This window comes from Oryctolagus cuniculus, chromosome 1, assembly GCF_051225735.1.
Source record: "Oryctolagus cuniculus isolate XC-2025 breed Fujian yellow rabbit chromosome 1, ASM5122573v1, whole genome shotgun sequence".
Classification (NCBI taxonomy): domain Eukaryota; kingdom Metazoa; phylum Chordata; class Mammalia; order Lagomorpha; family Leporidae; genus Oryctolagus; species Oryctolagus cuniculus.
The window spans coordinates 168,558,443-168,585,849 of record NC_142867.1 but is presented as its reverse complement, the minus strand read 5'-3'; the positions used below and the strand labels follow the sequence as shown (position 1 = coordinate 168,585,849).

Genomic DNA, 27,407 nt, shown 5'->3' with positions numbered 1-27,407 from the left:
CCATAAAAATAAAAAGAATCATCAGGAACTACTACAGTGAGCTGTGCAGCAACAATTTGGGAAACCCAGAAGAAATGGATAGATACCTAGACACTAACAATCTACCAAAACTGAGTCATGAAGATATAGGAAATCTAAACAGACCATTAGCCAAGAAGGAAATTGAGTCAGAAATAAAGACCCTCCCAAAAAGGAAAAGCCACAGCTAACTAACTCTTAATTCTTCTCAGGCTATTCAAAATGATTGAAAGGGAGTGAATCCTCCCAAACTCCTTCTATGAAGCCTGCATCACCTTAATTCCTAAGCCAGAAAAAGATAAGGACAGCGAAAGAGAACTATAGACCAATATTCCTGATGAAGATAGATGCAAAAATCCTCAACAAAATACAAGCTTATCAGATCAAACAATACATTGGAAAGATCATTCACCCAGACCACATTGGATTTATTCTTCGTATGCAGGGAGGGTTCAACATTCACAAATTAATAAATGTGATACATCACATAAACAAACTAAAGAACAAAAACCATGATTATCTCAACAGAGACAGAAACTGATAAAATAAAACCTTTCATGATGAAAACCTTAAGAAAATGAAGTATAGAAGGAATGTTTCTCAACACAATCAAGGCAATCCATGACAAATTCATCGACCAGCATCCTACTGAATGGGGAAGAGCTGGAAGCATTCCACTAATCCAGAACCAGATAAGGATACCCACTCTCACCACTGCTACTTAATATAGCCCTGGAATTTTTAGCAAGAGCCATTGGGCAAGAAAAAAAAAAAAAAAGAATACAAATTGCAAAAGAGGAAATCAAACTATCCCTACTGGCAGATGACATGATTCTATATCAAGAGGATCCAAAAGACTCCATTCCGAAACTACTGGAATTCATAGAAGAGTTTGCTAAAGTGGCACAGTATAAAATCAATGCAGAAAAACCAATAGGCTTTGTATACAGAGACAATGTCATGGCTGAGAAAGAATTTTAAAGATCAGTCCCATTCCCAATAGCTCCAAAAATAATGAAATACCTTAGAACAAATCTAATCAATGATGTCAAAGATCTCTATGATGAAAATTATAAAACATTAAAGAAAGAAATAGAAGATATTAAAAGATGGAAACATTTTCCATCTTTATGAATTGGAAGAATCAACATTATCAAAATGTCCATACTACCAAAAGCAATTTACAGATTCAATGCAACCCAAATAAAAATACCAGTGACATTCTTCGCAGATCTAGAAAAACGATGCTAAAATTCATACAGAAACACAAAAGACCCCGAACAGCTAAAGCAATCTTATACAACAAAAACAAAACCATAGGCATCACAATACCTGATTTCAAGACATACTACAGGGCAGGTATAATCAAAATAGTCTGGTACTGGCACAAAAACAGACTTGTAGACCAATGGCACAGAACAGGAACTCCAGAAATCAATCCACACATCTACAACCAACTTATCTTGGACAAAGCAGCTAAAATCAACCCATGGAGCGAGGATAGTTTTTTTAACAAGTGGTGCTAGGGAAATTGGATCTCCACATGCATAAATTTCAAACTAGACCCATACCTAATACTTTATACAAAAATCTATTCAAACCTAAATCTATATCCCAATACCATAAAATTACTAGAAAACATTGGGGAAACTCTCGAAGACATTGGCATAAGCAAAGACTTCTTGGAAAAGATCCCAGAAGTACAGGCAATCAAAGCCAAAATTGACAAATGGGATTACATCAAGCAGAGAAGCCTCTGCACTGCAAAAGAAACACTCAGGAAAATGAAGAGGCAACTGATAGAACAGGAGCAAATTTTTGCAAACAGCTGATAAAGGGTTAACATCCAGATTCTATAAAGAGCTCAGGAAACTCAACAATAATGAAACAAACAATCCAGGTAAGAAAATGGCAAAGGACTTGAACAAGCATTTCTCAAGAGAGGAAACTCAAATGGCCAAAAGACACTTGAGAAAATTCTCAGGATCACTAGCCATCAGGGAAATGCAAATCAAAACCACAGTGAGATTTCACCTCACTCCAAGTTAGAATGGCTCACACACAGAAATCAACAACCAACAAGTGCTGGCAAGGAAGTAGGGAAAAATGTACCTTGGTCCACTGTTGGTGGGCTCAGCCACTGTGGAAGACAGTATGGAGATACCTCGGAAAGCTTAATATAGACCTACCACAGAATCCAGACATTGCTTTCCCGGGAATTTACCCAAACCAAAAGAAATCAGCATATCAAAGAGTTATCTGTACCCCCCATATTCACTGCAGCACAATTCACAACAGCAAAGATGTGTAATCAACTTAGATGTCCATCAACTTTTGACTAAAGAAATTACAGTATATATATACACACACACACACTATGGAGTACTACTCAGCTGGTAAAAAAAAAAAAAAAGACATCTTTTGCAACAAAATGGACGCAATAGGAAACTATTATATTTAGTGAAATAAGCCAGTCCCAAATAGACAGGTATCATATGACTTCCCTGATCCAAGGTAACTAATAGAGTACCTGAAATGTAATGTATTGGAGTGAAATAGACATTTTGAGATTCAGTGATTATTTATAGCCCTTGTCTCTTCTGTTGAGGAACAGTGTAGTTTTTTTCTTTTTTCTTCATACTATTTGTTGAAATCTTTTACTTAATGTAGGGTTAACTATATGATCATTAGGTAAACTGAAAATAGATCTTTGCAAAAATTTAAAGTGAGAACAGGTAATAGAGAAGGAAGAAGGGTTGGAGTGCGGGTGGAAGGGAGGATGGGGGGAAATGTCACTATGTTTCTAAATCTGTATATATGAAATACATGAAACTTGTATAACTTAAATAAAATTTTTAAAAAAAGAAAAAAACATACTGGCATCCCATACTGGAGTGCTTGTTCAAGTCCCTACTGCTCCACTTCCAATCCCATTCCCTGCTAATGTGCCTGGGAAGGCAGTGGAGGACAGCCCAAGTATGGGCCCCTGCCACCTAAGTGGAAGATCTGGATGGAGCTCCTGGCTTTGCTGCAGCCATTTGGGGAGTGAGCCATTGGATGAAGATCCTCACCCACCTTCTGCCTTACTCTGTATCACTTTAAAATAAATCTACTCTAAAAAGCGGTATGGAAGTAGTCAAGGATCTACAGATAGTTTGATCAGGCTAAGTAAAACTAATGACTACAGTTCCCAGCCTTTGTGTCAAAGTACCACAGAGAAGTGCAGGGGGGAAACTTACAGTTGAGGGTCAGGTGGGGAGCATAAGATAATTTTCAAGAGAAACAAAGCGATGCACAGCATATGTTGGATACAATATAAATTATCTGCAAGTAGTTCACAGTTACAATTCATTTTAATGCTATATCCTGTGAAGATGGGTTTTCAGGAGTTGTGAAGTTGGATTTTAGGAGGAATAAAAAATGTCCTGTGACAATGTGGAACAGGAAATGTGGGTGCTTGCACTCAATTTCACTCTAACTTTTGAGAAGCTGCACAGCGACTCACAGGCAAACACATTCCATTAATTAAAAAAATTTAAGAATCAAATAAAAATAATTTTTTTTCATTTTTGAGTGGGGGCTGGCACTGTGGCATAGCAGGTCAAGCTGCCACCTGCAGTGCCGGAATACCATGTGGATGCTCGTTCAAGTCCTGGATGCTCCACTTCCAATGTAATTCCCTGCTAATACACCTGGTAAAGAAGTGGAAGATGGCCCAAGTGCTTGGGTTCCTGTATCCACAAGGGAGACCCAGATAAAGCTCCTGGTTCCTGATTTTGGGTCTGGCCCATCCCAGGTTGTTGCAGCCATTTGAGGAGTGAACCACCAGATGGAAGACTTCTCTCTGACTCTGCCTGTCCCTCCCTGTCACTCTGCCCTCCAAGTAACTAAATATTATTGTTTAGACCTAGCTAATTAATAAACAGAACTTCCAGTATTTCTTTTAGCCTCGGAGTATTATGTAAAAATCAGAGAAACACTAAGCACAGAGTGAACCAAGAAACTGCAACAAAGTTATTTGGCAGAAGACTTTACAAAAGTACTTCAAAAGGTTTGTGGAAATTAAAACATCAGTTTGTTTCGATGCAAAACCTTTTTGGAAGTCCATGTAAAGTTTTTTGTATTATGAATATTTGTGAGCTTTCTGAAAAACTCCTTTGTGCTGCTACCTATGAATATGTGATAGACATTGCTGGTTGGTTAATTCAAGGCCTAGTCCCATCCTTTTCCTCATTTGCCCACTCCTTCCTTCCATAAAGCTTGGAAAAAGCTAACACTTACTTTCATAGTTTTCCTTGTCGCCTAAGGTAGACGTGACATATTTTTGGCCAATTAGTTGTAAATGGAAGACAAGCATAGCAGATAGGAAATGGGGATGCTTCTGGGAAAGTTGCTGCTTTCCTGATCAAGAAATCAGGTATGTACTGCTTCATCCTTTGTTCTTGACTCAAATGCAGAAGTAATGCTTGGAAATCAGGAGCTGCCTTGTGACCACAAAGAAAAGGTCAAATAAAGGTCAGCAGTTGCTCACTTTTTTGGACTTCTTGCTCTCTGAGAAAATAAATCTATTTGTTTATACCATAGTAAGTTGGGTTTTCTATTAGTGTTAGTCAAAAGCATCTCCAGTGACACAAAGAGCTTGGACTTATTTCTATGTACAGCAGAGATTCTCTAAAGGGTTCAGAAACATACTTTAGTTTTGTTCATTGCTGTATACCCAGCATATAGTGGGTATTCAAAAAAATGTTTATTAAATGAATACATTGAATTGGGAGGCATAAAATAACAGAAGCAATGAAATCAGGTAGAGATCATAGCAAGTCCAAAGAAGGAACAGAGAGATTAAAACTGAAGGAGGCTAGAAAGGACTAATGAAAGGACTATGAAGAGATAAAAGAAACATTCCAGGAGTCTCTCTGGTTACATAGAAATTCTTAGGTCACACAAAATCTTGTTATATTCTAGCACTATTTGACTGAAGTAAGTATTATTTAATATCAAGTGCTCCCTCGTCTGTGGTTGTGGGGGTGTGTGTGTTTTCTTTCTGGATTTCAGTTACCTGCAATTAAGCACGGTTTGAAAATATCAAGGAGTACAGAAATAAACAATTTATAAATCTTAAATTGTGCGCAATTCTGAGCAGCATGATGAAATTTCACTTTGATCCCCTGGCTCCAATCTTGGGATGTAAATAATCCCTTTGTCTAGCGTATCTACACTGTAAACTCTACCTACTCATTAGTCATTTAGTAGCTAGCCATCTCACCAGACTGCTTATCGACAGTACCACAGCACTTGTGTTCAGTAATCCCTATTTTACTTAAAATAGTGGCCCCAAAGTATAAGAATAGTGATGCTAGCAATCCAGACGTGACAAAAATCATATGCTGAAGTTTCCAAGAATATATCTGCTCTCAGTGCTTCTGACCGATACTAACAGAAAACCCAACTTACTATGGCATAAACAAACAGGATTTAGTATCTCAAATTGAAAGAAATCCAAAGGTGAGTGACAGCTGACCTTTATTTAACCTTTTCTTTGTGGTCACAAGAGGGCTCCTGAACTCCAAACATTACTTCTGCACTTGAGTCAAGAAGAAAAGAGGAAGCAAGGCATATCTGATTTTTTGATCAGGAAAGCAGCAACTTTCCCAGAAGCATCCCCACCTCCTACCTGTGAAGAAGAAGAAAGAATTTTTTGTTAGTTTTGCTGTTGCACCTCAAACCAACAAAAGTTGAGGCCACAGTGTGTGATGAGTGCTTCGTCAAGATGGAAAAGGCATTACTAGAACTGAGCAGAAAACATGTTCTGATGGACAGCAACATGAAATGCTAGAAAGCACTGAGCATGTATGAAGGTTTCAGCAGGGGATCTTACCAAATGAGTGGCGTTTACTCCAAGTAAGGAATGCTTACAGATTTAGGAATAGATTCGGACTGAAAAATATTAAAAAAACTACTGGAGAGATTATATCTGACGAAGAAGCTGCTACCATGTTTCTGGAAGATTTAAAGAATTTAATTAAGGAGAATATCACCCAAATCAAGTTTTCTTTTTTTTTTTTTTTTTTTTTTGACAGGCAGAGTGGACAGTGAGAGAGGAAGGTCTTCCTTTGCCGTTGGTTCACCCTCCAATGGCTGCTGCGCCGATCCGAAGCCAGGAGCCAGGTGCTTCTCCTGGTCTCCCATGCGGGTGCAGGGCCCAAGGACCTGAGCCATCCTCCACTGCACTCCCTGGTCACAGCAGAGAGCTGGCCTGGAAGAGGAGCAACCGGACAGAATCCGGCGCCCTGACCGGGACTAGAACCTGGTGTGCCGGCGCCACAAGGCGGAGGATTAGCCTAGTGAGCCGCGGCGCCGGCTCAAGTTTTCAATTGTGATGAAACTGGGCTCTCTAGAAGATACCCAATATAATCTTTATTTATGAAAGTGAAAAGAAGGCATAAGGGCATAAAATACTGACAGACATTTTCATTCTGGTACTATATGATAGTACTACTGAGCATAATGATAAAGTCAGGCACAGTACACATAGGAAAGAACCTGTACACGCTCATAAACTAAAAACAAAAATTCCATTTTGAGAGAACACATACAGTTCTTACTACAGTACACTGTTACAATTTTTCTATTTTATTACTAGTGCTGTTAAGCTTGTACGGTGCTTAATTTATAAATAAATAAAACTTTGGGTATATATACAAGAGAAAACACTCTATATGTAGGGTTCAGTATCATTCACACTTTCAGGCATCTACTGGAGGTCTTTGAAAATATGCCCTGCAAATAAAGGGAAATTACTATACATTAAAATATTTATTTTTTAAAGTTTTTATTTAATGTAAGCATTTTTCATAGATAGAACTTTAGGAATATAGTGGTTCTTTCCCTCATACCCACCTCCCTCCCAATTCCCATCCCACCTCCCTCTCCCATCTCTTTCTTTACAGTTCATTTCTAATTTGATTTTATATACAGAGGACCAACTCCATGTTAAGCATAGATTTCAACAGTTTGCACTCCCCCACACACACAACACATAGAGTACAGTTTGGGAACAAAATCTGCAGTCGATTCTCATAGTACAACTCATTAGAGACGGAAGTCCCATAAGGGGAATAAGTGAACAGTGACTTCTGTTGTTCCTTTAACAATTAATACTCTTATTTATGACATCAGTGACCATCCGAGGCTCTTGCCATGGGCTGCCAAGGCTATGGGAGCCTTTTGTGACCATAGACTCCATTGGTATTTGGACACGGCCATAAGCAAAGTGGATGCTCTCCCCTCCCTTCAGAGAAGAGTATATCCTTCTTTGATGACCCTTTCTACTGAGGTCTTATAGAGATCCTCCATGTAGGAAATTTTTTTTTCCCACAGACTTGGCTTTCCATGCCTGAAATGTTCTCACAGCCCTTTCAGCCAGATAAAAATATTTAAAAAGTACTCACTCACCAGGATACTGTTTTGCTGTTAGTTCTAATTTATGAGATAGAAGCATGGCTCCAGTGGTGTTATCTATTGTATAAACCTGCACAGAACCACTGTGAAAACAAAAAATTTAGTGAAAAAATAAAGACAAATACAATTACAGGAACTCATGTTCTGCTGGCCTGAGGATCTACTAGAAAATCATTTTGTAAGTGCAGTCGTCACATAAATGTGAACAAATGCATAGTGAGCAATCTACAGATTTTACTTCTAAAGACAGCCCAGAAATTCTTGTTTAATGTTTATTAGGAGAACTGTACAATATTTATTGTACTATTGGAAATCAGAAACCACCTAAATGTCTACCAGTATAAGAAAGGAAAAATAAAATGTGGTTTATTCATATTATAATACCATATAGCATTGAAAATGAATGAATTTTAGCCATGTGCGTTTATGTGATAGCAAACAAGTGTATCCATGAAAACTCTATTTCCATACAGTTAAAACATTAAAAACAGTAAAAATATTTATAGTGAAAGTACAGCAAAGAGCAGTGACTGCCCTGGTGGAGAAAAGTGACTGCCAAAGGAAGATGAGCAAATAGAAGGCTTCAGCTCTAGCAATATACTATTTCTTAGGTTGGATATTAATTTATAGATCTTCATTTTAACACTTTTCATGTATTATACACACTATATGCTCTTTTGTGTATATGTCATTATTTAATTTCAAAAAATCTTCCCAAAGATCAACCTTATGAAGGACCAGAAACCAAAAACGAAAGTTCTGGGGCTAGGGCTGTGGTGTAGCAGGTTAAGCTGCCGCCTGCGATAACGGCATCCATTATGTGTGCCAGTTCGTGTCCTGGCTGCTTCACTTCCAATCCAGCTCCCTCCTACTACAAGAAAGCAGCAGAGGATGGCCCAAGTGCTTGAGTTCCTGCACCATGTGAGAGACTTGGAAGAAGCTCTTGACTCCTGGCTTCGTCCTAGCCCTGCCCCAGCCCTTGTGGCTATCAGGGGAGTGAATCAGCAGATGGAAGATCTCTTTGTAGCTCTTTCAATAAATCCATCAATCGTAAAAAACAAAACAAAACCAAAAGTTCTCTATTACTTCTAAACTACCTTCCAAAAACTGAACCACAATAATTTTTTAAAAATCTAATTTCTGCTTATGGAGCTATTTTCAGTTAAAAAAAATGTAACAGACACTGAGATACATACTTCATCATCATAATTAAAAAGAGAAACCAGTTTTTTTTTTTTAATTTATTTGACAGTTATAGACAGTGAGAGAGAGAGAGAAAGGTCTTCCTTCCGTTGGCTCACCCTCCAAATGGCCGCCATGGCCAGTGCTGCACTGATCTGAAGCCAGGAGCCAGGTGCCTCCTCCTGGTCTCCCACACAGGTGCATGGGCACAAGCACTTGGGCCATCCTCTACTGCCTTCCCGGGCCACAGCAGAGGGTTGGAGTGGAAGAGGAACAGCCGTGACTAGAACCCAGCACCCATACGGGATGTTGGCATCGCAGGCAGAGGATTAACCAAGTGAGTCACAGCACCAGCCCCGCAATGTTCTTAAAATACTTTTTCATTAGGGCTGCTTTTGCACACAATAGGATGACACTGGATTATAATTTCCAAAATGTTTTTGGCACTTTGGTGTGCTCCTTTGTGGTAGGAGAAAACCGGTTATGTCCCCACATCAGCCTGTTAAAGAAATGCTCATTCATTTATTTTCATCTACTTAAAAGGAAGAGAGGGAGAGGGAGGTATCATCCCATCAGTTAGTTCACTCCCCAAACGCCCCTAACAGCCTGGAACTCTATCTGGGTCTCCTACATGGGTGCAGGGGCCCAGGAACCAGGGCCACCATCTGCTGCCTCCCAGGATGCATTAGCCAAAAGGTGGGTCAGAAGCACAGGTGCCAGCCTCAAAGAGGTTCTTCATTATGGAACGCAGACATCCCAAACAGCAGCTTAACCCCCTGTGTTGCAATGCTTACAGCCCATGCCCAGACAGCAGCTGTCATTCATTACCAGTCAGGTCCTACTCTTCTCAAAAGTTAGATCTGGGACTATGTAAAATATTTGTAACAGTAAACTGCTTAAAGTTTTCTTATAGCTCTCTGAAAGACTGCTTTTAATTATTTTCTCTTTAATTTTGGGTAATTTCTCATGTTTTTATTAGTCTTTCCTTCTGCAATATTTAATCTGTCATTAATAACACCAGTGTCTTTTTCACATCAGACCTCTTATTTTTCAACTCTAGAAGTTTGACTAGAGAATTATTATCTTCCATGACCTGGTTTAATAAACCAGATGGATTATGCTAGAGCTCTCTGGAGTTTTCTTTTTGTACCACTTGTTCCTCTTTTGTGCCTTTTCTGTGAATTCAAGTTGCTCTGATCTTCCGTCTCTCATTTCCATGTCCTCAACTCAGTTCTGGCTCCTTCTCTCTGTGTTGCATCCCAGAAACATTCCCGTAGTAATAAAAGCAAGGGTCACTGTAAAGCTCATTTTGTTTTCCATCTTTCAGTCATTACCATGCTTCACTGCCTTGTATCCCATGTGTTGAATTCGAGACAGCTGTTTCATATTTTTGCCCAGTTTTTTGTTTCAAGTGGGAGGGAAAATCTGATCTGTTTTCCCATCTTATTCAGAAGCCAAATACCTGACAAACATTTCTTTCCAGACAAGCTGCCTAGCCGGACAAATTACCTCTTGCTGAGAGCACTGACTAGCAGCAATTCTTCTGTTTGTAACTGACAACTGTGAACTGCTACCCCTGGGTTGCTAAGCTACTGTAGAGTCAGTAAGGAGTCCAAATATTCTTTTTAAAAAAGTTTATTTTTATTTTCACCTATCTCAACTCATGATCATATTAGAAGCATGGTAATCTCCCAGTGGATGAAAACTGGAGTGACTAAAAGGTTATAAGCCAGTTTCTACCTTCCTTATCCCAGGGAAAGGGCTAGCCCCTTCCATCCATAGAGCTTATAAGCTTGCAGCATGAGGTTGTAATACCTCTTCTGGATCCCAACATCTGACATTCTTAGATCCCTGCATGCTATCCCTAAACACGGATAATGTGGGAATTGCATTCATTCTCTAAATGCTGTGTTAAGCCTGACATGGAGCTTCCCAGTCATTTGACCATATTTGCTCAACAAACTAGCTTCCAGGGTAATCACTCTAAGTGTAAAGAGAAAATAATTAAAAGCCACCAGGCGGAAACAATGAGGCACATTTAGAATGTGGGACAGTCTACAAAGAATTGAGCTGGTTAGAAAGTCAATGCTATGAATGTCAGGGAAAAGGGTTTACAGATTGGTATGGGTAAATGGTGATTAAAAGAAATAATAAACTAATATATTTCATGATTCTTTTTTTTTAAGATTTTTATTTATTTATTTGACAGAGTTACAGACAGTGAGAGGGAGAGACAGAGAGAAAGGTCTTTCTTCCACTGGTTCACTCCCACGATGGTTGCAATGGCTGGAGCTACACCCATCCGAAGCCAGGAACCAGGTGCTCCCTACTGGTCTCCCATGCAGGTGCAGGGGTCCAAGCACTTGAGCCATCCTCCACTGCCTTCCCAGGCCACAGCAGAGAGCTGGACTGGAAGAGGGGCAACTGGGACTAGAACCCGGCACCCATATGGGATGCTGGAGCTGCAGGTGGAGGATTAACCTAGTGTACCATGGCACTGGCCCCTATTTCATGAATCTTGATAGATTCTAGATGGAACAAGGAAGCTAAAAAGAAATCTTGTAGACAACTGGGTTAATCTGAATATGAACTGGTTATTGGACCCTATTTGGAACTTATTATCTCATTTTTAAGACATTGGATTTATACAAGAGAATGTCTAGCCTGATAATGCAAATGTCTCTCAATGGCAAAGTGGAGGGATTACGGTACATTCATAAACTAAAGCACTATTTATAAATCAATAATGGTAGTAAAAGATTACAACTCCTGGTAACAACATGGATGACTCTGAAAAAAAAAAAAAAAACAAGACACAAAATATTTTATTCAGATGAAGTTCAAAATCAGGTATAACTAAATGGTGCTCTTCAAGAGTGTATACATGCATGGAAAAACTATAAAGAAAAATAAATGATTATAAAAAAGGAGGAAAAAATGGCTACCAAGTGAATCGAAGAGAGGATTCAAGTTAGGATTAGAAGTTGCAAGGGGAACTAGCACTGTAACATAGGGTAAAGCTGCCACCATCCCATATGGGCGCTGGTTCGAGTCCCCGCTGCTCTGCTTCTGATCCAGCTCTCTGCTATGGCCTGGGAAAGCAGTAGAAGAAGGCCCAAGTCCTTGGACCCCTGCACCCATGTGGGAGACCCAGAGGAAGCTCCTGTTTCCTGATGGGCACAGCTCCGGCAGTTGCAGCCAATTCAGGAGAGAATCAGTAGATGAAAGACCTCTCTTTCTGCCCCTCCTTCTCTCTCTGTGTAACTCCGACTTTCAAATAAATAAATAAATCTTAAAAAAAAATTTGCTGTTGCAGGGTTGGGACTGGTGTTACAGTATAGTGGGTTAAATTGCAGCCTGCAACACCAGCATCCCAAATGGGCACCAGTTTGTGTCCCAGCTGTTCTACTTCCAATCATTGTTTCCTTCCTGGATTGTTTCCAATGCAGCTCTCTGCTAATGTGCCTGGGAAAGCAGTGGAGATGGTCCAAGTGTTTGCATCCCTGCACCCTGTGGGAGACTTGGATGAAGCTCATGCCTTCAGCTGACCCAGCCCTGGCCATTGTAATCATTTGGGGAATGAACCAGTGGATGGAAGATATTCCCTCTGTCTCTCCCGCTCTAACTCTGCCTTTCAAATAAATAAATAAATTTTAAAAAAAGAAGTAGCAGGAGTAGAGTTTACGATAAACTGACAATGTTCTACTTCTTGATCTCATTATGAACAGATAATTGTACTATAATTACTTGTTAAACTGTGAATTTGAGGATTATGCACTATTCTGTATGTAGGTTTTTATTTCACAACATAAAATTGAAAAAGAATATTATAAACTTCATGGCAATAAATGACAGTATATATGAAAGAAATAAATTCCTGAAAAAATATAATTTGGCTCAGAGAAAGCAAACTTAAATCCTCTGAAATCTAGTTTAAAAACTGAATTCAATCAGCAGTCCAAAAAAATTTTCAAAAACAAAGATCCAGGCCCAGAGAGCTTCACTAATGAATTCTATCTTACACTCAAAGATGAACAGAAAAGAGAATGAGAGGAAACCTTTTTCAATTTGCTTTATGAGATAAGTATAACTTTGGCTAATTAGGAGACTAACAGAAAGGAAAATTATGTACTCATGAACAAACTGTAAAATTCTGAACAAATCAAATCCATAAATACAGAAAAAAAAGCTTTTCTTTCTTTTGTGTACTAAGTTAAACTTACATTTTTATACTTAAATTTTTAGTGAGAAGTAGTGTACAGAGAACCAGTCAAGGTCAAGGATGAAGAGTCCTTGCTTTACAGAGATTAAGAGTAAAATTAGAGTGGTGATTTATAAGATGTAGTTATTCATACTAATTAAAAAAAAAAAACCTTTGATATTCAACTTGGGTAGAGATTATGCAGATGGGGACTTTTCTAGATGTATGCTCTATAGATTAACCAAGCCTCATTTTAAGGGAAAAATGAAATTTTATATTTAAGAAATGGTTTTAAAAATTAAAAAACTCTATACATAGTACAAAGCATTACTATAACTGACAATCTTTTTATTTGAACAAAAACATAAGATCAACATTCAGGTACCTCAGTTCTAATGTATTCCAAGTGCTTAGAACTAGACTTGGTACATTATAGGCACACAGATACTTGACAAAATTTTGGTTTTTTTAAGATTTTTTTTTATTTGAAAGTCAGATGGAGAGAGACAGAGATCTTCCATCTGCTGGTTCACTCTCCATATGGCTGCAGCAGCTACGGCCAAAGTCAGGAGCTTCCTCTGGTACTCCCACATGGATGGCAGGAGCCCAAAGTCTTCTGATGCTTTCCCAGGCCATTAGCTAGGAGCTAGATGGGAAGTGGAGCTGCTGTGACAAAAACCAGCACCCATATCGGATGCCAGGCATGGTGGTCAGTGGCTTCACTTGCCACACCACAATGCCAGCCTGTGAGAAATGAATTTTATTCAGTCTCCTTTCTAACACCTACATTATATGAATTAAAGCAAGAAACTAAGTTGACAAATGAGCTTTAAATGTGCTTGTTAACTATGGCACAATCACTAACTTTAAGGCAATGTCAACACTGGTGTTAATAAAATAATTTTTAAAAAAGAAAAAATATCTTCCAGACCCTCCTTTTAATGAAGAACCTCTTTTAATAAATTCTAATTTATTCTTTTTAACTTGTAACTCAATTTTCTGTTGCTAAAGAAAAATTTGCTTTTACAAATTAAAATGCTCAAACTCTAAAATCTGTCCTTTACCTCTGGCTTGCTTCAATCTAATCAAACATCTTTAGATTCTATATTAAGGCTTATGCATAAATTACGATAGACATGATAAAGTTTATAAGTGGGTTAAGAATATTTTTTAAAAAGCAAGATTTGGGGCAACAATTATTAAAAATTCAGAAGTTTATATCAATTACCTTGCACAACCAAATGCCATTAACCGATACTTGTTATTTACTGCTACACACGTTCCATCAACAACATCTTGTGGCCAAACTCCATGAAGCTGCTATAATAAAGAAAAACAGTTAAGGCTTCAAAATGGTTCCCCAAATTTTCTGTAGTCCACATTAATTCCCATTCAATAAATATATAGTTTTAATAAGACTTTCAATGGTTTCCTCTGCATAGAAAAATATTAACATCAGTACTACCATCAAAGTATTTTTCCCTTAAAACATCAAAGTAAAAAAGAAAAAAAGGTAAAAGTTAAGCTTTCCATTAATTGGCTCAACGGTTTTTTCCAAATAAGCTCAGTGCATTGCTACTTCACCTATTTATAAAATGCTAAAGAATGGATATTCAATCTCAATCGCCAAACTCAAAATTAAATGAAGCTGACTGCTTTTTGCTAGAATGCAAACATTTTCAGAGCAGAACTACATCTAATTTGCTTTTATTCTCATTAACTAGCACATAATTAACTTTCTAGTCTGTGGAAAGTATTACTGTTTTTTTTTAAAGATGATTTTTTGACATGTGTAGAGGAGTTTTGTTTTTATTTATTTCAAAGGCATGGGAAAAGAGAGAGAGAGAAAAAGAATTTTCTTATCCACTGATTCACTCCCTAAATGCTATGACTGGACTAGGCTGTGGCCAGGAGCCTAGAACTCCACCCAGGTCTCCCAAATGGATGGCAGGGACTCCTACACTTAGACAATCATCTGCCGCCTCCCCCAGTGCCCATTAGTGGGAAGCTAGAACTGAGACTCAAACCTAGGCATTTTAACATGGGTAACTGGCATCACAAATGGTGGCTTAACTCAATGCACCACATACCTGTTTTTGTTGTACAAGATTGCTTTAGCTATTCAAGGTCTCCTGTACCTCCATATGAATTTCAGCATCTTTTTTTAAGGTCTTTGGTATTTTGACTGGTATTACATTAAATCTATAAATTGCTTTTGGGAGAATGGACATTTTGATGATATTGATTCTTCCAATCCATGAGCATGGGAGATTTTTCCATTTTTTGACATCCTCTTCTATTTCTTTCAGATTTTGTAATTCTCATCGTAGAGATCTTTAACGTCCTTGGTTAAGTTCATTTCAAGGTATTTGATTGTTTTTGTAACTATTGTGAATGGGATTGATCTTAGAAGTTCTTCCTCAGCCATGGCATTGTCTGTGTATACAAAGGCTGTTGATTTTTGTGCACTGATTTTATATCCTGCTACTTTGCCAAACTCTTCTATGAGTTCCAATAGTATCTTAGTAGAGCTCTTTGGATCCCCTAAATAAATATCATCTGCAAAGAGGGATAGTTTGACTTCTTCTTTCCCAATTTCTGTCCCTTTAACTTCTTTTTCTTGCCTAATAGCTCTGGCTAAAACTTCCAGAACTATATTGAATAGCAGTGGTGAGAGTGGGCATCCCTGTCTGGTGCCAGATCTCAGTGGAAATGCTTCCAACTTTTCCCCATTCAATAGGATGCTGGCTGTGGGTTTTTCATAAATTGCTTTGATTGTATTGAGGAATGTTCCTTCCAGACCCAGTTTGCTTAGAGTTTTCATCATGAAAGGGTGTTGTATTTTATCGAATGTTTTCTCGGCGTCTATTGAGATAATCATATGGTTTTTCTTCTGCAGTCTGTTAATGTGGTGTATCATATTGATTGATTTGTGAACAATGAACCATCCCTGCATACCAGGGAAAAATCCCACTTGCTCTGGGTGGATGATCTTTCTGATGTGTTGTTGCATTCTATCGGCCATAATTTTACTGAGGATTTCTGCGTCTATGTTCATCAGGGAGACTGGTCTGTAATTTTCTTTCAATGCTGCATCTTTCTCTGGCTTAGGAATTAAGGTGATGCTGGCTTCATAGAAAGAATTTGGGAGGATTCCCTCTTTTTCAATTGTTCTGAATAGTTTGAGAAGAATCGGAGTTAGTTCTTCTTTAAATGTCTGGCAGAATTCAGCCTTGAATCCATCTGGTCCTGGGCTTTTCTTTGTTGGGAGGGCCTTTATTCCTGATTCAATTTCTGTCTCAGTTATGGGTTTGTTTTCTATGTCTTCCTGGTTCAATTTAGGTAGGTTGCATGTGTCCAGGAATCTCCATTTCTGATAGATTTCCCTGTTTGCTGGCATACAAGTCCTTGTAGCAATTTCTGATGATTCTTTTTATTTCTGTGGTTTCTGTTGTTACATTCCCTTTTTCATCTATGATTTTACTGATTTGGGTCTTTTCTTTTTTTTAGTTAGTTGGGCCAATTGTGTGTCAATTTTATTTTTTCAAAAACCAGCTCTTTGTTTGGCTGATCTTTTGTAATGTGTGTGTGTTTTTTTTTTTTTTTTTTTTTTTTGGATTCAATTCTGTTGATTTCTTCTCTGGTTTTAATTATTTCTCTTCTCCTACTAGTTTTGGGTCTGGTTTGCTACAGATTTTCTAGATCCTTGAGATGCATTCAAAGCTCATTTATTTGGTGCCTCTCCAATTTCTTGATGTATGCACCTATTGATATAAACTTTCCTCTTAACACTACTTTTGCTGTATCCCATAAGTTCTGATATGTTGTGTTTCATTCCAGAAAATTTCTGATTTCTCTTTTGATTTCTTCTATGACCCACTGTTCATTCAGGAGCATGTTGTTCAATCTCCATGTGTCTGCATATGCTCTAGGGATTCCTGAGTTGATAATTTCCAACTTCATTCCTCTATGGTCTGAGAAGCTGCATCGTATGATTCTAATTCTTTTGAATTTGCTGAGACTCGCTTTAACGCCTAGTATGTGGTCAATCCTAGAGTAAGTTCCATGTACTGCTGAGAATAGAAATTCCTTAAGTGTAGGATGAAAAGTTCTGTAGATATGTTAGATCCATTTGGGATATAGTGTAGTTTAAATCTGCTGTTTCCTTGTTGATCTTCTGTCCGGTTGATCTGTCTATTTCTGAAAGTGGAGTACTGAAGTCCCCCAATACTATTCTATTGGAGTCTAAGTCTCCCTTTAAGTCTCTAACATCTCTTTTAAATAAACCGGTGCCCTGTAATTAGGTGCATATACACTTATAATAGTTACATCTTCCTGTTGAATTGATCCCTTAATCATTATATAGTTCCCCTCTCTGTCTCTCTTAACAGTTTTTGTGTTAAAGTTTATTTTGTCTGATATTAAGATGGGTTTGCCAGCTCTTTTTGGTTCTGTTAGCATGGAATATTTTTTTCCAACCTTTCACTTTCAGTCTGCAAGCATCTTTGTTGGAAAGATGTGTTTCTTGTAAGCAGCAAATAGATGGGTTTTGTTCCTTAACCCATTCAGCCAATCTGTGCCTTTTAACTGGAGAGTTGACGCCATTAACATTCAATATGACTATTGATAAGTAGTGACTTTGCCCTGCCATTTTCACAAAGCTATTTCTAACATACGCTTTGAACTTCCTGTGATCTTTTACTGGGAGGTTTTCTTCCTTTACCTTCTTTCATATTGATGGCCGTGTTTCTGTGTGTAACACATCTTTAAGCATCTTTTACAGGGCTGGACAAGTGGCGACAAATTCTTTTAAATTCTGTTTACTATGAAAGGTCTTTATTTCACCTTCATTTACAAATGAGAGCTTTGCAGGATATAATATTCTGGGCTGGCAGTTTTTCTCTCTTAGTACCTGGGCTATGTCTCGCCATTCCCTTCTAGCTTGTAGGGTTTCTGATGAGAAGTCTGCTGTGAGTCTAATTGGAGATCCTCTGAGAGTAATCTGACGTTTCTCTCTTGCACATTTTAGAATCTTTTCTTTCTGTTTCACTGTGGTGAGTTTGATTACAACATGTTGTGGTGAGGATCTCTTTTGGTCATGTTTACTGGGGATTCTATGAGCTTCCTGTACTTGGAGGTCTCTGTGCTTCTCCAAATCCAGGAAGTTTTCTGCTAGTATCTCACTATACAGGCCTTCTAATCCTTTCTCTCTCTCCATGCCTTCAGGAACTCCTAGAACCTGATTGTTGGTTTTTTTTTAATAGTATCCTGTAGATTCCCAACAATATTTTTTAGATTTCTAATTTTTTCTTCTTTTCTTTGGTTTAACTGTATACTTTCCTGTTCTCTGTCTTTTAAGTCCGATATTCTTTATTCTATCTCACTGAATCTGTTTTTAAGGCTCTCAAAAGCATTTGTTATTTGATCTATTGAGTTCTTCATCTCATTTTGATTTCTCTTCACTATCACACTTTCCTGTTCTACTAGTTTCTGTGTTTCATTTTGATTCCTCCTTGAGATTTCATTTTCTCGAAGGAGATTTTCTATCTTGTCCAGTAAGGAATTCCGTAGCTCAAGCATTTGTTTGTGAAAACTTCTAAATGTTATCATAAATTTTTTGAAATCTGTATCTTGCATTTCTTCTATCTCATCATCTTCATAATCTTGAATTGGAGTGTCATGTTCATTTGGGGGCACCATAATGTCTTCCTTGTTCTTGTTTCCTTGGTTTCTGCGTTTGTTGCTTGGCATTGTGGAGATATTCTTTGGTTTCTTCTTTTTTTTTTCCTCGCTGTGGTGGCTTTTCCCATTATACTATGATTCTAGATTAAGTGGACTGTCTGCTTTTGGTGAATCTTTAGAGGCTTATGGTGGGTGTGGCCAGGGAGCTCTTTTCTGTTCTTCAGGGTTAAGAGTATGCCAAAGGTGACACACCCAGGTTTGGTGTGGTAAATCTTCTCTTTTTTTATTCAGAAGGGAAGTAATTCCGCACAGCTGAGCTATTCTCCTTGTAGGCAATCAGTGCCTGAGCACTAGCCCCTGTGGGTATAATATTCGTCCGCTTTGTCCCAAGGACTACACAAAGGATCTGTGCAGTCCTCAGTGTAAGCTCAGATTCCCATGCAATCTGCCTCTCAAATAAATAAATAAGTCTTCAAAAAAAAAAAAAAAAGTCAACCATCTTTCAACCCGAATATTTTTTGTTTTCAGTATAAGTGTTTAAGTGCCAAATACAATTACAGTATTTATGTATCTTACAGGAAAAATGAGATTTTAAGTTCATTTTTATTCTTCTTTATGAAACATTATTTATACTTTACTATTTGAATGCAGTTGATAAAGGAAAATATTAGGAATACTAAAGCCAATACTAGGTAGAATGACAACAAAAGGCCCGTAAAAACTAGAAACTGTTTCCAATTAGAGTAGATTTAACAAGAATATTTGGCTTCTCTGACTTCTAAAACCCAACTTTGTAACAGAAACGGTACTTTCAAAAAGCACAGTAGTCTGGCAGTGTGGCACAACATTCCGTATCACAGCACCAGTTTGAGGACCAGCTATTCCATTTCTGATCAGCTCCCTGCTAATGTGACTGGGAAGAGCAGTGCAGGATGGCCCAAGTACTGGGAACCTGCACCCATGTAGGAGATCTGGAAGAAAATTCTGGCTCCTGGCTTCAGCATGGCCCAGTCCCAGCCATTGTGGCATCACAAGAGTAGATTAGTGTGCCAGAAAATCTGTCTGTCCCTTTTTTTATAACTCTTTCAAATAAATAAGTGTTAAAAAAAAAAAATGGGGCCAGCATTGTGGCAAACTGGTTAAGCTGCTGCTTCCAATGCAGGCATCCCACATCAGGGAGCCTATTCCAGTTCCAGCTGCTCTGCTTCCCATCCAGCTCCCTGCTAATGCACCTGGGAAAGCAGCAGAAGATGGCCCATATAGATGGGGACATTTCACACACTTAGGAGCCCCATATAGAGTTCCTGGCTCCTGGGAAAGACCTAACTATCGGGGACATTTGGGGAGTAAATTAGCAAATCAAAGATCTCTCTCTCTATTGTTCTTTCAGTAAATAAATCCAAACAAACTGGCAAAGACAGGAAAGGGAGAGGAGGCTGCATTAATTTTGGAAGATGGACAAAGCACATGGATTAACAGATTCTTTAACTGGCAAGTAAATAATGCTGAGAAACAGCTAAATTTACACTGTAGAGTTCACAAAGGCCTCTGAATTCAGATGTCTGAATGGCTGGACTAAAAGCAGTAGGACTTGTTCAAACACTATTTAAAAAGTTCAGTGAGTTACACTGCTGCCTGTAGTGTTGGTATACCAATATAGGAACCAATTTGAGTTCTGGCTGCTTCACTTCTGATTCAGCTCTTTACTAAGGTACCTGGGAAAGCAGCAGAGGATGGCCCAAGTGCTTGGGTCCCTGACCCAACATGGGAGACCCAGAAGAAGCTCCTGGCTCCTGGCTCCGGCCTGGCTTAGTCCTGGCTGTTGCTGCCATCTAGGGAAGGGAACCAGCGGATAGAAGATCTCTGTGTCTCCCTCTAATCCTGACTTATAAATAAATAAGTAAGTAAAAGCAGCTAGGTCCTCCTATAGTACCTCCACAACGTTGAGCAGCAAGAATATCTTCCATCCACTCTAACAAAAAAACATATATTTTTCTTTAAAGAAAAACAAAAACCCCACAGGTCTATGGACAACACTGAAAATACAGAAAGTAAAAGTTTACATCTTGAATTGGGACTCTCTTGCCTAATTCTTCTGTAACTCAAATCCCATACTATTAGTATCAAAAGGTATATATCCCCTAGAAAGGACTGCAGGACTCTTTCGCAAGAACGCTGGAGGTGAGGGGAAGAGTTGGGAAGGGAAGAGGGAATGAATCTGAAGACAGGGGGTGCCCCAAGGAAATAATCCAGTCAGCTCACCCTGTGGTAAAGATTACAGTAGACCCAGCCCACCAGAACTCAGTTTTCAATGAATTTGATTTTTGAATGAAAGGAAACCAACCAAATCCATATATTAATTATCCATATATTAATTAACCATTATTTATCAAAGGATTGTGTGGGAATAAAAGAGTAAAAGGATTACTATCTTCAATGCACCTGAAAAAACTGACAGGATATTTATACAACTGGAAGATAGTTTCAGGTTAAGTGTTAAGTATACAAAAATTAAGCAAATGTACAGAATAAAACAATTATTAATTCCCAGCTGCAGGGAGAATATGCAGAAAAGGAAGAATAATCCTTAAATACTATATAGCCCAGGTACTAATAATGGGGTTTATATATTAATAAAAAGTCAACAATATGTAATTAATCAAAATCACAAGATATTGGGAAGGAAGACAATATGTAAGTATGGTGGGAGCAGGTAAGAGGGGAGTAAATTGTCTTTTTGCATAGTAAGAAGTTAAACACAGCCTAAAAGTTAAAAGAAATAATTCATGGTAGTAGACATAAATATCAAAATAACTAGTTTAAGAGTTGTCACTAAGAGTGGAAATTGGACCTGAGGTGAGTAGGGAAGAGGCAGGAACCGTAACCTTTTTTCTTTTTTTCCACAATTTTTTTTTTAATTTATGAGGTAGAGTTACAGACAGATAGAAGGAGAGACAGAGAGAAAGGTCTTCCATCCAGTGGTTCACTCCCCAAAGGCTACAACAGCCAGAGCTGGGCCAATCTGAAGCCAGGAGTTTCTTCAGGTCTCCCACATGGGTGCAGAGGCCCAAAGCACTTGGGCCATCCTCCACTGCTTTCCCAGATGCACCAGCAGAAATCTGGATTGGAACAGAAGCAGCCTGGACATGAACTGGCACCCATATTGGATGCCCGCTATGCAGGCGGAGGCTAAGCTCAATATGCCACAGTGCTGGGCCCCTGTAATCTTTTTTCAACATGTCTAATGTAATTCTACTTGTACTATTTGTAAATATAGTTTCATTAAAAAGACAGTGGGAAAATCAATAAAAGCAAAATAAACATTCAAAGTAAGTGAGTCATACCTCTGCAGTGAATCTACTTGATACTGGTGTAATAAATCCAACTTTACCGTCATTAAACACAACAGCAAACCCATCCAATGTGGCACAATATTCCATGTCTCTGATGTACACATCTGCAAAGCCCAGAAATGAACCTACTGATGAAAAAAATAAGTACATGAAATAGGATTATAAATACGGTAAAGTATTCTCTCACTTAAAAAATATATTTATTGAAAGGCAAAGAGACAGAGAGAGAGCCTACACACTGATTCACTCCCCAAATGCCTGTCACAGCTGGTGCTCAGCTGAGGTTGAAGCCAGGAAGTCAATTTAGGTCTCCTATATGGGTGGCAGGAACCCAATTACTTGAGCCATCATCACTGCCTCCCAGAATCTGCATCAACAGGAAGCTGGAATGAGAAGTGGAGCTGGGAATCAAACTCAAGTCCTTGAACAGGATATGAGCATCTTAAGCACTAAGGCCAAATGCCTACTCCTATTTCCTCCCAGTTTTGCTTGTGGACCCTGTAACAATAGTTAAAAGGGCAAAACCCATAATCTAAAAACCCTAAACAATTAAATTACCCTTTCCTACTGAATCTTTCTCTCTGTTTGCTCCCATCCTGTCCTATCTACATAATTAACTCCAAAGGAGAAAAAAAAAATCCAGCAATCATCCTCAGAAAACTTTCTAAAAATATAAATAATTATTAGGAACATATATTTGAGGAATTCAGTGTGATAATTTGATACATGCATATAATTTTAATGATCAAATCAGCTTAGTAAGTATTTCTTAGTAAGTATTTCTACTTACTCATTAAAAAATTACTGGTTAACAATAATAATAAGTATTGATGGGGTACAGTGTGACACTTCAACAAATGTATAAGGCATGTGCTGATTAAATCAGTATGGTTGATATTTATGTCTTGTCATTACTTTATGTTTTCAGCTTTCAAAATCTCTTCTATTTGTTTATAAAATATATAGTAGATTATATTGTGAACCACATTCACCTCAATGTGCTGTGGAACACTAGAACTTATTCCTTCCACCTAACTGTGTGTTGGTACCTATTACTGAGCCTTCCTGTATTTCTCCTACCTTTCCCATCCTCTAAGTATTCTACATTCAGACAGATTCTTTTCATTAGCTTCTACAAAAGAGTGAACAGGTGGTATCTGTCTGTGTCTGACTTATTTCATTCAACAAAATGTTCTCCAGTTCCATTCTGCAGCAAATAATACTGTATCATTAATTCGATGGCTGAATACTATTCTATTGTGTAAATATACCAAACCTTATTTATCCATTATCCAACTAGATGATATAAAACATTAAAATTGGTTCTATCTTATGTAGAAAGTATAACTACCTCTAGATGACTGTAGGTCTACTGAAAAGGGTACTGTGCAAAGATTAATGGCTTTCCTCCCATTTGTCATTCCTTCCCAGTGAATAAGATGAAGAAGTCCATCAGAAGTAGCAACTAGGAGATCTTCTGATACAGACTGCAAACTGCAGGGAAGAAAGCAATCTAGAATCAATTAACTTGTAAGTGGGTATACTCAGAAAGCAATAATTATGTTTATAACTGTTTCAGAGAATACTCATATAAAAAGGATCATGGAACCATTTACAAAACATCTGCATTTATCTGCAATTTACTATGAAGCAACTTTCTAGACATATAAACCACATATATATACACATATATTTAAAATTCAATCTAGAATCAAAAATTCTAGAAGAAATAAAAGACTGAGTCACAACTTACTAAATTGGATTAAAAACTAGAAATAATGAAATAGCAAATTATAACACAGAAGCCTAAGTGTCAGATGACAAGAAAGGAAAAGAGGCAGAGAGAAACCACAAGAAGAACAGATATAATCAGTAATAGGATGACAATCCAGAGCCACGGAGTACAGAGGTAACAATCCTCGAGCATTATCCAATGAACTTCTACTAACCACATGTGGTACCTAAACAGTTTAAATACGGCTAGAGGGGGCTGGTGCTGTGGTGGGGTTAAACTTTGGCCTGTGGTGCCAGCATCCAATAAGCAGGCCAGTTCAAGTCCCCGCTGCTGCAATTCCAATCCAACTCCCTGCTAAAGCGCCTAGGAAAGCAGGAGAAGACGGCCCAGGTGCTTGGGCCTCTGTACCCACATGGAAGACCAGAGGAAGCTTCTGGCTCCTGGCTTTGGCCTGGCTCAGCTCTGGCCCTTGTGGCCATCTGGGGAGCAAACTGGCGGAATGAATCTCTATTTCTCCCTCTCTCTAACTCTACCTTTCAAATAAATAAATAAATAAATAAATCTTAAAAAAAAAAAAAAAAAGAAATATGGCTAGAGTGATTAAAGAACTGAATACTAAAATTTTACTTACTTTCGATTAAGTAACTTCATGTGGCTATTGTATTGGAGACCACAGTTCCAGACCAGTGTATTTCTCAAGTATCAGTGAGTCTCACATTGTTAATTCCTTCAGCAATTTAGAGACAATTTAGAGACACATAGAGAGAGATAACATCTACTTTTTCAGTTCCCAAATGCCCATTGTAGCAGGAACTGGGATGGACCAAGAAGCCAGGGACATACCCTGATCTCCCAAGTGAGTGGTAGGAACCTAATCACTTGAGCCAGCACCACTACTCCCAAGGGACTGCACTGGCAGGAAGCTGGAGTCAAGAGTCAGAGCTGGGTACAGAATCCGGTTAATCTGATATGGGATTCAGGTATCTCAGCTGCTAGGTTAAAGACTCAATACCCTTCCTCCACATTTATTAAGTCCACTCTTTGAGACAGGTTACTATGCTCGCTGTTGAATATTGAAGGGTGAATAAAATAGCTTATCCTTTCAGAAGATCTCTTAGTCAAATACTAACAATCAAAATGCAGCATGATTTCAACATTTATCTATATTTACAAAGATACTTAACACTTACTTACCTAATGGGGAAATAAATGCTTGCTTTGGTCATCAATATATGCCCATGTCTAAGGGCAGTGCTAGTTATATATGATACCTATGTCTGTAGAAAGGAGAAAAGAAGAGAGAAAGGGCCAAAGGAAAAGGGAACTCATAAATGAGACTGGACACATTCTGTCAGAAAGAAGAAAAAGAAGCACGGAAACCGGTAGAAACTGATATCAAGAAAATCAAGGGAATAAGATGGATTTAGGAAAGAACAGTCAAGTATCAAATACTATAAAGAATTCAAGTGTAAGAATGGAAAATGTTTTATGTGTATATATATATATTCTATTACATTTTATTTTATCCTTAAGAAGAAAGGAATGTACTTTGGAAATATTTTAACCCATAATGCTGAAAATGTATTTTAATATTTTTTTCAATTCTTTGAACAGCTGGTTTCAATGACTCATTCTCCAAAAATTCCAGCTAAGAAGGAATTTGACATGTTTGCTTCCCAACTATAAAAGTACCAATCATTATTAGAATAAAGTATTACTTTTCCAGCTCTAGGTCTTGAATTTCACAGTATTTGTAATCAATTAAAATCTTAAGTTTACAGAAAGTTTGCCTTGTAAATTACATATTCTTTCAAATTCATTCATATTTTAGTGATAAAATTTATGTGCAGCATTTGATGAGTAGAGTATAAAATCCTTATTTCTAGATCTGTTACCACATGTCAAGAGAAGCAATTCAGCAGGAAGTCATTGGTTTACTGGTAATTTCCTTTCAGTAGGAGTCAACCCAGGTTTTCTCAAATTATACTCACCCTGTTTCCCTTTACTTTTCACCCTAAAAGAATTAACTGTATATGAAAGTTAGAATATTGAGGAACAAGATCAACACTATCCTCCAGTAATTTAACTACCTTCCAGGTGAAACTCAAAGATCTGACAAATTAAGAGCTGATAATCTCTACAACACTATAATCAACAATGCTGCAAAAGAAAAATGACTAGTCATGAAAACAGGAAAATGTGACCCAGAGTCAATTATAAAATCCATCAATGTTAATAACAAATAGGCAATCCTGATGTCAGAATCAGCAGACAGTAATGTCAACATAACTGTGATAAACATAACAAAGAAACTACAGGAAAACAGAGATATAAGGGCACTCCACTTCAAATACTTTGTGAAAAAACTGAATTAAAAGATGATGTACACTTTATGTAAACTTTTTAGAGATTCTTCATATATCGTTTTTTATTAAAAATAAATGAATTATTAAAAATACTGAATATTTCCATAAAGGCTGATAAGCAGAACTTGTCAAAAAGCTATCCACATGCCTCCCACCACTGAATGCCTCCCTCACAAAAAATGTAGCAAACTAAAGTATTAATTCTCAGTGTGACAGGGAGATGTCAGGACCCTGTACTAATATAATAATTAATAATTATTTCTTTTTGTTGTGTACTAGTTCTTTTTTTTAATATTTTATTTATTTATTTGAGAGATAGAGTTACACACAGTGAGAGGAAGAGACAGAGAGAAAGGTCTTCCTTCCGCTGGTTCACTCCCCAAATGGCCGCAACAGCTGGAGCTGCGCTGATCCAAAGCCAGGAGCCAGGTGCTTCCTCCTGTTCTCCTGTGTGGGTGCGTGAGCCCAAACACTTGGGCCATCTTCTATTGCTTTCCCAGGCCACAGCAGAGAACTGGATTGGAAGATGAGTAGCCGGGACTAGAACCGGTGCCCATATGGTATGCTGGCACTGCAAGCGGAGGATTAACCTACTGTCCCCTAGTTCTTAAATTCTGATTATCAAATTTGGTTATAAGTACATACAAAATACACATAAGTACAATATAATTTATGCCCAGAGAGCCTCAACAATCACTGACTTCAGGAACTTTTTAACAGCTATCTGGTATCTCAGACAGCATTTCTTAAAATTTAGAAGCTTGACTAAATTCTGAAAGATCTAATATAGTTAGAAAGCACTTGTTGGATATATCATGTGCTGCCTTATAAACATTGAAATGGAATACTGTTCACAAGTAAATATTACCAATAGAGAATTATTTAAGTCATAAATCACCATTTCTCAAAAGTGGAAATATACTTAATACTAACTATATTAAACACTATCTATTACATAGTACTTTCCTATGTGACCAGGATGAAGGAATATGAGCTAATCTGTGGTTTCGCAAATCAGAAACAGAATGACCTTAATTGTAAGTTAAATTGTTATTAAATTGCAATTTTTACCTTTTCTAAATATTCTGTCCTCAGTAACAAAAGTTGGTGTTTAACATTAATCATAATTTTTCTTCAATCAAATATAAAAGATGACAGTCTTCTTGTTCCTATAACCAACAGCATAACCACTATTCCTAACTTTATTTTACTAACATTTGATGGGAGGGAAAAGCATTAGTTACAAATCTTTGTCTTCTCATTCAATACAAAATTGTATAGAAAAATTTTAAATTTTCATCAGATATGTACTACAAGTGTTAAAAACACTGCTCTGAAATGCAATTATCTGAGTCTTGAATGAAATCTTAGAGATTTTCAGCCATATGAGAATATAGATTAAAACTCAG

General features: G+C 37.8%; 1 protein-coding gene across 9 annotated transcripts in view; it reads right to left on the bottom strand.

Annotated features, from left to right (window-relative positions):
- RIC1 (RIC1 partner of RAB6A GEF complex) overlaps window positions 1-27,407 on the bottom strand; it is a 169,385-nt gene that overhangs the window by 49,525 nt on the left and 92,453 nt on the right. For 3 of the 9 annotated variants that reach the window (XM_008255095.5, XM_002708103.6, XM_017341502.4), the window contains 4 exons: window positions 23,249-23,391; window positions 21,889-22,025; window positions 14,091-14,182; window positions 7,474-7,562 (listed from right to left, as the gene is read on the bottom strand). In XM_008255095.5, the coding sequence (XP_008253317.2) occupies window positions 7,474-7,562; window positions 14,091-14,182; window positions 21,889-22,025; window positions 23,249-23,391 (461 nt within the window). Of the gene's footprint in view, window positions 1-7,473; window positions 7,563-14,090; window positions 14,183-21,888; window positions 22,026-23,248; window positions 23,392-24,826; window positions 24,910-27,407 lie in introns of all 9 variants that reach the window. The other 6 variants (XM_089299271.1, XM_089299268.1, XM_008255104.5 and 3 more) reach the window with 4 other exon arrangements.